Source organism: Cebus imitator, unplaced genomic scaffold (genome assembly GCF_001604975.1).
Source record: "Cebus imitator isolate Cc_AM_T3 unplaced genomic scaffold, Cebus_imitator-1.0 Scaffold296, whole genome shotgun sequence".
Classification (NCBI taxonomy): Eukaryota; Metazoa; Chordata; class Mammalia; order Primates; family Cebidae; genus Cebus; species Cebus imitator.
The window spans coordinates 2,066,072-2,077,926 of record NW_016107611.1 but is presented as its reverse complement, the minus strand read 5'-3'; the positions used below and the strand labels follow the sequence as shown (position 1 = coordinate 2,077,926).

At 53.9% G+C, this 11,855-nt stretch overlaps 1 protein-coding gene across 1 annotated transcript in view; it reads right to left on the bottom strand.

The window, feature by feature from the left end:
- GIPR (gastric inhibitory polypeptide receptor) overlaps positions 1 to 2,697 on the bottom strand; it is a 10,526-nt gene extending 7,829 nt beyond the window's left edge. Inside the window, exons 1-3 of the mRNA XM_037729247.1 lie at positions 2,626 to 2,697; positions 1,487 to 1,586; positions 871 to 978 (exon numbers count right to left, since the gene is read on the bottom strand). Coding sequence (XP_037585175.1) covers positions 871 to 978; positions 1,487 to 1,586; positions 2,626 to 2,697 — 280 coding nt within the window. The remainder of the gene's footprint in view (positions 1 to 870; positions 979 to 1,486; positions 1,587 to 2,625) is intronic.
- Positions 2,698 to 11,855: the final 9,158 nt, after the last annotated feature.

Below are 11,855 nucleotides of genomic sequence, written 5' to 3'. Positions count from 1 at the left end.
AAATAGGCCTGTAATCTCAGCACTTTGGGAGGCTGAAGTGAGAGGATCCCTTGAAGCCAGGAATTTAAGACCAGCCTGGGTAACATGGCAAGACTCGGTCACTGCCAAAATGTTTTTAAATTAGCTATGCATGTTAGCGTGTGCCTGTAGTCCCTGCTATTAGGGAGGCTGAGGCAGGAGGATCGCTTGAATCCAGGAGTTCCGAGGAAGATCTCGACACTGCCCTCCAGCCTGGGTGACAGAGTCAGACTCTGTCTCAAAAAGAAAAAAATATATAGGTTAAATAAATAGTCTGAGGCGACATTGCTAGTTAGGCTCAGATGCCCAGAGACTGACAGACTCAGGAAAAGGAGACAAAGTAAGATCCCTCAGGCGCGATGGCTCACGCCTGTAATCCCAGCACTTTGGGAAGCCGAGGCCAGATCACTTGAGGTCAGGAGTTCAGGACCACCCTGGCAACAAGGTGAAAAACCCCGTCTCTACTGAAAATACAAAAAAAAATTAGCCGGGTTTGGGGGGCGCTGCGCCTGTAATCCCGGTTTCTCGGGAGGCTGAGGCTGGAGAATCGCTTGAACCGGGAGGCGGAGGTTTCGGTGAGCCGAGATGGCGCCACTGCACTCCAGCCTGGGCGATAGAGCGAGACTCCGTCTCTAAATAAATAAATGGAGATACGGAGACAGAGAAGCTGCGTTGTGTGAGAGAGGCAGGGTTGGACAGACGGGAGAAACCCAGCCTGCCGGATAGGAGTAGGGCAAAGAGGAACAGGACAGGGATGCAGGTGAGCTGTGGGACTCAAATGTAGGTGTCTCGGGGCAAACGTTAGCAGTTGTTTGTGTCTGGGGAGGGCTCCAGGCCCAGGCAGCACCTCACCGTGGCGGTACCAGGGCAGGTACCAGGGGCAGGACGCACGGACAGTGGCGTTAGGTGCAGCATAGTCCCAGCAGACGTACATATCGAAGGACCCGTTACACGCGAGGCCTGGGGGTGTGCAGGGGGGCCAGGTGCCCAGTGGACCTACTGCGCAGTGGGCCAGGGCTTCCCCGCCCGCCACACCAAGCCCGGCTCTAGCCCCGCCCACTCGGAGCGCATTCTGTCCCGGGTCGGCCACAAGCTCCTCCCACCAGCCTCAAAGCCCCGCCTCTCTTCCCGGCCCCACTCTGGGCTCCTCCCACCAAACACGTCCCTGCAGCAGATATTCCCACCCGGAGGGGCCCTACCCAGTCTCCATCCCAAACCCCGCCCCCTTCAAGGTCCATTTTGGTACAGGTCCCGCCCAAGGCTCCTCCCATTTCAAGCTTCTTCCGAGCCTCCCCCCCCCGGAACCATGGTCCCTCCCCAGTTCCCACCGCGCCCAGGTCAGCCCCCGGGCCTCTCCAGCCCACAGCACCCTGGATTTCTTCTTCACCCGTCAGCCCAAGGCCCCTCCTCCAAGCCCACCCTTTTCAGCTTCGGGTCCTCCCTGCGTCCCCAGCCCTCTTGGTCACACCTGAGGGCGGTTCCGCGGCTGCCAGGGTCTCCCGGCACTCCTTGCGGTACCGTTCCCAGCGCTGGTATAGCTCCCCCGCTGTCTGCTTCTCAGAGCCTGTCTAGGAAAAGAAAGAAGGGAGGACCCCCCAGACCGACCCCCACTCCCAGGCTGCTTGGCCATGTGGGCCAGAAGCACCCCAGAAGACTTCTAGGGGTTGTCCGGTTTTGCTCGGGAGTCTTGGGTGGTTTGGCACCAAGTTTCAGGTCTTGGGGTTGGGTGCCTGGAAGCCACCCAATGGAGTGGTTATGGGAGACTGAAAACCTTCAAGAAAATTGGGGAAGGGGTGGCTGAAATAATCAGGAGGATTTGCTGGGGGAAGAAAAGGGAGTGGAAACAATCATCAAAACCTGAATCTGGGCCCCGGCGTGGTGGCTCACGCCTATAATCCCAGCACTTTGGGAGGCCCAGGTGGGTGGATCACTTGAGGCCAGGAGCTCGAGACCAGCCTGGCCAACATGGTGAAACTCCGTCTCTACTAAAAATGGAAAAATTAGCTGGGCATGGTGGTGTTGGCGTGCTCCTGTAGTCCCAACTACTCAGGAGGCTGAGGCCAGATAATCACTTGAACCCGGGAGACGGAGGTTGCAGTGAGCTGAGATGGCACCACTGCACCCTAGCCTGGGTGACAGAGTGAGACTCCGTCCCAAAAACAAAAGCAAAACAAAACCCCACAACTTGAATCTGGGCAAGTGGGGCAGTCTTGAAACTCTTTGAGTTTCAAGGCTGAGGTAAGCCTTTATTTTTTATTTCTCTGAGGTAGTCTCACTCTGGTCACCCAGGCTGGAGTGCAGTGGTGTGATCTTGGCTCACTGCAATCTCTGCCTCCCGGGCTCAAGTGATTCTCCTGCCTCAGCCTCCCCAGTAGCTGGGACTACAGGTGTGTGCCACTACACCTGGCTAATTTTTAAATTTTTAGTAGAGATGGGGTTTCACCATATTGACCAGGCTGGTCCTAAACTCCTGACCTCAAGTGATCCACCTGCCTCGGCCTCCCAAGGTGCTGGGATTACAGGTGTGAGCCCTAATCAGGGAAGCCCTAAAACCATCCCCAGACCTCCCTCCAAGCCTGGAGCTCCTCTGGCTCCTCTGGTCCTCACCTCCGCCCTCCGTAGCAGCAGCCCCCACAGCAAGAGCCGCAGCAACAGCTGCAGGGTTGGAGAGGTAGTCATCGGGAGGGTGGCGAAGGGTCTGGTTCATGCAGGGGCGATCGGGCCTGGAGGGTCCCAGGGCAGGGTCAGCACCTCAGCCCTCCGCCTTCTGACTCCATCCCCAGCGTCACTCAGCCTCAGGGATTTACACATGCAGACTCCCAGGCAGCGCGTCCCTGCCTCACCCCCTACCCCCTACCCCCGCCCCCCGCCAACAACTCCTAGGCGGGATGATCTGCGGGGAGGGAGAGGCACTCGGAGTGGGTGGGACTGGGTGGTTGGCAGGGCCCCTTAAGTGATTCCCAGGCCGCCCCTGACTGTTGTTCGGGCAGCGAAGGTGGAAGGGGGGTGTTTGCTGAGCGGGCGGTTGCCTTAGAGCTACGCTGGGCGGAAGCGTCAGTGTCACTGGGAGTCTGGACCTACAGACTCCTGGGAACCCAGGGACCGCCTTGGAGAGGAGAGAGTAGAAACCATCAGCCTAGCCCCGTTTTATATGGGGGACTGAAAAACTTGAAGGTTTTCAGTACCTCCTAGTGGGGTGCTTGAAACGACCATCTGAGTTCCCCCAGCCTGGTGGAGAACTTGAAATGCCTTTCCAGGTTCCCACTCTCCAAGCCCAAAGGGTTTTGTAGCACAGATAGGAAGCCGACCTTATAAAACTTTCCCCACTGGGGGCAAATAAAGCCCAAGTAAGTGGGACAACCCTTTCCCAGCACCCAAGTACTTAGGGACCGGGAGAGGCGACATATCCGGGGTTAGGTGTGTGCAGATGCCTGGAAATCCGTCTATCTAATGCCCAACACCCACCTACCTGTGGCCCCACGGCTCCATGTAGAGAAAGAGGGAAGCAGAGAGGATCTCAGATCCAACCCCAGAAAGACAGACAACGGCGTCACAGACGCAAGCAACAGAAATATAAAGACTGAGAGGCACAGAGACTGAGGGACAGAATGAGATCCCCAGCCAGAGACCAGAGACCAACAGAGAGACACAGGTGTGGGCAAGAAGACAAAGAGGAGGGAGAGATGTGGAGGGAGACAGCGCGGGGTGGGGGAAGAGGTTATCAGCTCAGCAGAGATGAAGACGCGCAGACAGAGACATCACGAGACAGAGATGAGCAGAGACTGTGGTGGGCACAGAGACAGAGACAAAGGCAGGGCAGAGAAGCAGAGGAGGAGAGTCCCAGAGACTTGAGGGGTCGAGGGGAGTGGGAGAAATGGGCTGGGACTGGGGAGCCCTCACCTTTCCCCAGTCCTGCTCCTGGTCCCTTGCTCCTGCAGCCCCTGCCACCGCTGTCTCCACTGTCTCGTCTGGGCTCTGGGAGAAGTAACAGGCGCAGGCAGCCCAGGGTGGTGGGAGGGGGCGGGGCCAAGGCTGACGGGGAACGGAAGTGGGGAGCTCTGGGGCAGAGAGCCGAGCAGGGTGCAGTCATCAAGGTCATGAGGGAGGGCAGTTATTGAATTGCCCTTATCGTCCTGAGGACCCCTGTACCAAGTGTGCACAATCTCTTATGCTGTCCTACCCACAGGTCGCCCCCACCCAGTCACTCATTCCCAGAGCCTCAGTCACTCAATCAAAACATAGAGTGTCACACAATCCCATAGGCTGAGCCATGGAGAGGCACAGTCACAGAATCTCACAAGCTGTTACTCACACAGCCGCACGTTCAGTCACAGCCCTACAGTCCCACGGTCACACCCAGAGAGCCACAGTCCCTCACTCACAGGCAGACAGTCATCCACAGTGACACAGCCACATGCCCAGGGCCGTGGACTCCCACACACAGTCACACTCACAGTGTCCCAGGTTCCAACAACGCTGTCGATCACACGCACATTCACGCAGCCACTGGGTTTCATCACAAACACTGTTGCCCTGCTAGCCTGTGGGACCTGGGAGGGCAGAGCCAGGACATCTGGGTCACCACTGGGTCCCCAGAATCGTTCGGAGCAGGGGTTCAAGGAAGAATGGTCATGAAATAAATATGTGTAGTATGCAGTTGTGTGGTTACTCACAGACAAACAATTTTGTTTTCTTTATTTTTTGAGACAGAATCTCTCCTGTCGCCCAGGCTGGAGTGCAGTGGCACGATCTCAGCTCACTGAAACCTCCGCCTCCCAGGTTCAAGCGATTTTCCTGCATCAGCTTTCTGAGTAGCAGGGACTACAGGCGTGTGCCACCACACCCGGGTAATTTTTGTATTTTTAGTAGAGACAGGGTTTCACTGTGTTGCCCAAGCTGGTCTGGGCAACATGGTGAAACCTCCTGACCTCAGGTCCTGCCTGCCTCGGCCTCCCAAAATGCTGGGATTACAGGCCACAGCCACTGCACCCGGCCCATACAATCCTTTTTTAATTAAATTAATTTATTAATTTACAAGAATGGAGTACACTGGCACAATTATAGCTCACTACAGCCTCCACTTCCTGGGCTCAAGGGATCCTTCCACCTCAGCCTCTCCAGTAGCTGGGATTACAGGCATGAGACACCCTGCCTGGCTAATTTTTTTTGTATTTTTAGTAGAGATGGGGTTTCACCACATTGACCAGGGTGGTCACCAATTCCTGGCTTCAGATGATCCGCATGCCTTGGCCTCCCAAAGGGCCGGGATTACAGGCATGAGCCACCATGCCCCACCCATTTTTTAAAAAAATGTCTATGTCATTCAATCTTTTTTTTTTTTTTTGAGATAGAGTCTTGCTCTGTAGCCAGGCTGGAGTGCAGAGGTGCGATCTTGGCTCACTGCAAAATCTGCCTCCCGGGTTCAAGCGATTCTCCTGCCTTAGCCTCCAGAGTAGCTGGGATTATAGGCTCTTGTCACCACGCCCAGCTAATTTTTGTATTTTTTGTAGAGACAGAGTTTCACCATGTTGGCCAGGATCGTCTCAATCTCTTGACCTCATGATCCACCCTCCTTGGCCTCCCAAAGTGCTGGGATTACAGGCATGAACCACTGTGCCCAGCCATACAATCTTTTTATGAAAACAAGCTGAAAGTCACACACAATGTCATGCGACCACACCCATTAATGCTCTTACACACTCACACACTTCACAGTCACCCACAGAGTCCTCGGTCACATTCCAACAACACACATTCCCCAACTGTCATGAGGCGCACGCTCTCACACCGTCACCCTCACCCCCACAGTGACACTGAGTGACACGGTCACACAGACTCATAGCTCTCCCTTCATCTCACCCTCATTCATAAGTCACATGCAGTCACATACGTGTCACATACACAACCTCACTATCCCACAACTGTGCACATGCCACACAGTCACATTCATCACACCCTCAATCCCACCCCCCACAGTCACGCAGCCACACAGGTGCACACAGGGTCACACACACCATCATCTCACAATCACACACTAACCCGTAGCCTCACATGGTCCCATGGTCACAGTCACCAGTGAATCACACACACTCTGCCGTCTTGACTTCCAGTCTCATCCTTTGCCCTAAATATGGGGAACATCTGTACGTGACTGGGGGTGGAGGACAGGCTCAGAGCCCAGTCCCCGCTCCCAGCGCCCTCATGTCCTGTTAATACAAACTACCGATTCCTGCACATTAATCACACAATGGACATTCATGATCACGCCCTCCCCTGGGACTCTAAGTGGGACAGAGGTGAGTCTGCCCATTTTGGAGAGGAGAAATGGAGGCCCAGAGGCCCCAGGAGGGACAGGGAGTGAGTGTCGGCATGAGGTCTGCAACAGAGGCTGCAGGAGAGAAGTCTGGGGGGAGGCGAGGGTCCTGGCTTCCTGGCCTCGGGCTGCCTCCTGCTCTCTGCCCCACATTCCTGGCGCCCTCTGGGTCCTGGGAAAGGCTCCCGTCCTGGAGTGGAGAGGGAAGGGGGTCTGAGATTCCCCTGGCACCTTGAGAGAAGTTGGGGTTGGAGGTTGGGAGTCTCTCCTTGGCCCCATTGAGGGCCTGTGGTCACTCCACAGAGGAAGGCAGTGAGGGCTGGGGAGGCTGGAGAGGGGGAAGGAAGAGGGAAGTAGTGGAGAGCAAAGGAACTGGCGGTGTGAGACGGGAAAAGCTCACGTGGTGGCTCACGCCTGTAATACCAGCACTTTGGGAATCTGAGATGGGAGGATCACCTAAGCCTGGGAGTTGAAGACCAACCTGGGCAACATAGTGAGATCTCATCTCTTAAAAAAAACTTTTCTTTTTTCAGTTTTCCATTTTTTTTTTTTTTTTTTTGAGGTGGAGTCTCCATCTGTCACCCAGGCTGGAGTGCAGTGGCGCCATCTCAGCTCACTGCAACCTCTGCCTCCCGGGTTCAAGCAATTCTCCTGTCTCTGCCTCCCAAGTAGCTGGAACTATAGGCGCCTGCCACCAAACCCAGCTAATTTTTTTTTGTATTTGTAGTAGAGATGGGGTTTCACTATATTGACCAGATTGATCTTGAACTCCTGACCTCGTGATCCGCCTGCCTTGGCCTCCCAAAGTGCTGGGATTACAGGCATGAGCCACTGCACCCAGTCAATTTTTTTTTTTTTTAATTTAAGTTCTGGGATACATGTGCTGAATCTTCAGGTTTGTTACATAGGTATACATGTGCCATGGGGGTTTGCTGTACCTCTTTTTTTTAAATTTTTTAATTTTTTTTTATTTTAAAGACAGGGTTTCACCATGTTGGTCAGGCTGGTCTTGAACTCCCGACCTCAGGTGATCTGCCCGCCTTGACCTCCAAAGTGCTTGGATTACAGGCTTGAGCCACTACGTGTGGCTTGCTGCACCTCTTAACCCATCATCTAGGTTTAAAATGTTTTCTTTTTTTTTAGATGGATTTTAGAACTTGTTGCCCAGGCTGGAGTGTAGTGGCATGATCTTGGCTCACCGCAACCTCCGCCTCCCTGGTTCAACTGACTCTCCTGCCTCAGCCTCCCAAGTAGCTGGGATCACAGGCATGTACCACCACACCCAGCTAATTTTTTTGTATTTTCAGTAGATACAGGGTTTCACCATGTTGCCCAGGCTGGTCTTGAACTCCTGACCTCAGCTGATTTGCCCTCCTCAGCCTCCCAAAGCACTGGGAGTACAGGTGCTCCCAGCCAAAATAAATTTTTTTTTTTTTTTTGGAGACAGAGTCTTGCTCTGTCACCCAGGGCTGCAGTAGAGTGGCAGGATCTCAGCTCACAGCAACCTCCGCCTCCCAGGTTGAAGCAATTCTCCTGCCTCAACCTCCCGAGTAGCTGGGACTACAGGCACATGCCACCGTGCCTGAATAGTTTTTTTGTATTTTTAGTAGAGTCAGGATTTCACCATGTTAGTCAGGCTAGTCTCAAGCTCCTGATCTCAGGTGACCCACCTGTCTCAGTCTCCCAAAATGCTGGGATTATAGGCATGAGCCACTGCACCTGACCAAAAAAAAATTATTTTTAATTAGTCAGGCATGGTGGTGCCTGTGGTCCCAGCTACTTGGATGGCTGAGGCAGGATTGCTTGAGCTCAGGAAATTGAGGCTATAGTGAGCTGTGATGATCACGCCACTGTGCTCCACATGGGTGACAGAGTGTGAGATCCTGTCTCAAAAAAAAAGAAAGGAAAGAAAAATAAACCAAGAACCAAGAAAGCTAGAGTGGGAGACAGATACATACAAGAAGAGAAAGACCGAGAGAGAGAGAAATATGGAAGAAACAGAGAGAGAGACAGAAACAGAGAAAAACACACACACAGAGACAGACAGATAACACAGATAAGGGGAGGTGGGGAGAGAAGCCAAGAAAGAGAAAACAGGGACCAAACGCTGGAAAGAGACAGAGGCACGGTGGCTCACGCCTGTAATCCCAGAATCCTAGGAGGTCAGGGGTTCGAGACCAGCCTAGCCAACATGATGACACCCCGGCTCTACTAAAAATACAAAAATTAGCCAGGCATGGCAGAGCACACCTGTAGTCCCAGCTACACAGGAGGATGAGGCAGGAGAATCGCTTGAACCCGAGAAGGTTCACCAGTCTCTGGGTGACAAAGACAGACTCTGTCTCAAAAATAAATAAATAAATAAATAAAAGTAAAGGAACTGCGAGATGGAGACTGAGTGAGGATTGCTTGTGCCCGGGCAGGGGGTCGAGGCTGCAGTGAGCTGTGATTGTGCCATTGTACTCCAGCTGGGCAGCAGAGGGAGATCCTGTCTCAAAAGAAAAGAAAAGAAATAAGGAGAGGCGAGGTGCAGTGGCTCACACCTGTAATCCCAGCACTTTGGGAGATCGAGGCGTGTGGATCACCTGAGGTCAGGAGTTCGAGACCAGCCTGGCCAACATGGTGCAACCCTGTCTCTACTAAAATACAAAAATTAGCTGGGCATGGTGGTGTGTGCCGGTAATCCCAGCTACTTGGGAGGTTGAGGCTGGAAAATCACTTGAACCCAGGAGGTAGAGGTTGCAGTGACACTCTCCAGCCAGCACACTCCAGCCCGGGCAACAGAGTGAGACTTCATTCAAAAAAAAAAAAGAAAAAGAAAAAAAAGAAGAAGAAATAAGGAGAGATTTGGAGGGAGAGGCTGAAAGATGAGCCCCGAGGGGACAGCTGACTCCTCACGCCTCCCTCGTATCCCCTCTAGGAAGACACAGGGACTAGGGCGGGGTGGGGGGTGGGTGTGGAGGACAGCATGGGGAGTCAGGGGCAGGTAGAAGCCTGGTCTTCTGCCCACCTCAGCCCTCCTGAGGTCCTCGGTAGTCTTCCAGGGTCTGCAAAGGGGGTGGGGCTGCACAGGGTCTCCCTCTGTGACCCAGGCTGGAGCGCAGTGGCATGATCACAGCTCACTGCAGCCTTGACTCCCTACCTGGGCTCAAGCCATCTTTCTACCTCAGCCTCCTGAGTGGCTGAGACTTCAGGCACACCCTCTCCAGCTGCCATGCTCATGCCTTCTGAAAGCTTCAGGCCAAGAAGCAGGATGCCCCATCCCAACCCTGCCCCTCCCAGACAGCTGAGTTCCACTCCCTGCTCCCGCTCCCGTAACAGCGGACTCAGAACCAGTGGAGCTTGGTTCCCCAGCCTCTCCGTACCCTCCCCGGTGGATCTACGTTTTCCTTCTCTGTTCCTGTCTCCATGTTTAGCAAACCTTCTCCCCCAGCCCCTCTGCCTCTCCCATCTCTCTCCCGCCTCCCCTCACCCAGTGTCTCTCTTTGTTCATCCTATCTTCTTTCTCTCTTTCATCCAAATCTCCCCTAACTCCTTTTCTTTGCTTTTTTCTTTTTTCTTTTTTTTTTTTTTGAGATGGAGTCTCTCTCTGTCACCCAGGCTGGAGTACAGTGGTGCCATCTCGACTCACTGCAACCTCCACTTCCCAGGTTCCAGCGATTCTTCTGTCTCAGCCTCCCAAGTGTCTGGGATTACAGGCATGTGCTACCACACCTGGCTAATTTTGTATTTTTAGTAGAGACAGGGTTTCACCATGTTGGCCAGGCTGATCACAAACTCCTAGACTCAGGTGATTCACCCGCCTCGGCCTCTCAAAGTGCTGGGATTACAGATGTGAACCACGGTGCCCAGCCAATTTTTGTATTTTTTGTAGAGATGGTGTCTCACCGTGTTGCCCAGGCTGGTCTTGAACTCCTGGGCTCAAGTGATTCATCTGCCTCAGCCTCTCAAAGTGCTGGGATTGCAGGCATGCACCTCCGTGTCTGCCTCCTGACCCCTTTTCTCTGAGCCCACACTGTTTGCCTGTGTCTTTCTCTCCTGTCTGCTGGGAAGGCTTTTCTCTTCTCTTTTCTATTTGTAATTCTGCCTCTCTGCTGGGTTTTTTCACTCTATCTCCCTCTGGATTAGCCTCTTTTTGCCAGCCTTTAAAGTTTCTCCTTTCTCCTCCCCTTTTTCCATCTTCTCTCTGGGATTGCATCTGTTTCTCTCTATCCATTGCCCCTGGTCCCTGGTCTCCTGGCTCTGGTCTCCTGCCCTGCTGCCTTCCCCCCACCCTCCAGCAATGACCAGGCAGTGCCCCTGCCCAGGATGCAAGGGTGGGGGGGAAGCTGCAAGGCCTGTGTCTCCTCCCATGGGGCTGCCTGGCCAAGCAGAGCCTGCGGGGAGCAGGCAGGGGCCTGGGGTGCTGGCAGATGGTGCCGGAGAAATGAGGCAGAGAGAGATGGGAAGAGGGGGCGCCCCGTGGGGACAGATACCAGGAATGGGAAGCTGTGACAGCCCCCCCATCCCCGAGATTCAGGACTGCAGAGAGATGAGGCCTGAATGACAGAGACCCAGAGAGACACACACATACACAGAAAGAGATGAGGTACAGAGTGAGAGAGACAGCAGACCTGAGACAGACACCTGGTGAGAGACGTGGGTCCAGGCACACACAGACACATGGATGGAACCAGAGAGATGAGATCCCAGAGATGAAAAGAGACAGGGATCCCAGGACACGGGCCTGGAGAGAGAACAAAAAATATAGAGACCCAAAGAGAGACACAGACATGAAACGCACAGAGAGGCCAGGCGCAGTGGCTCACGCCTATAATCCCAGCGCTTTGGGAGGCCGACGTGGGCAGATCACGAGGCCAGGAGATCGAGACCATCCTGACCAACATGGTGAAACCCCATCTCTACTAAAATACAAAAAGTGAGGCTGGCGTGGTGGCTCGTGCCTGTAGTCCCAGCTCCTCGGGAGGCTGAGGCAGGGGAATCGCTTGAACCTGGAAGGCAGAGACTGCAGTGAGCCGAGATCATGCCACTGTAGTACAGCCTGGTGACAGAGCAAGACTCCGTCTCAAAAAAAAGGAACGCTGGGAGAGACAGAGACATGGAGAGCCAGACAGAAACACAGAGATGAGGCCCCAGAGAAAGGGACAGAGAGGAGACCCAGAGAGGTAAGACCTAAGAAACACAGGCCCAGAGGTGGCTACAGAGAGAGGGGGAGAGATGGAGAGAGAGGCTGGGCACGGTGACTCACACCTGTAATCCCGGCATTTTGGGAGGATGAGGCCGACAGATCACTTGGGCTCAGGAGTTCGAGACCAGCCTGAGCAACATGGTGAAAACTCATCTCAGCCGGGCGTGGTGGCTCACACCTGTAATCCAAGCACTTTGGAGGCCAAGGCGGGCAGATCACCTGAGGTCGGGAGTTCAAGACCAGCCTGGCCAAAATGGTGAAACCCTGTCTTTTTTTAAAAAAATTAAAAAAAAAATTAATAAAGAAAACTCCCCAGCACTTTGGGAGGCCAAGGCG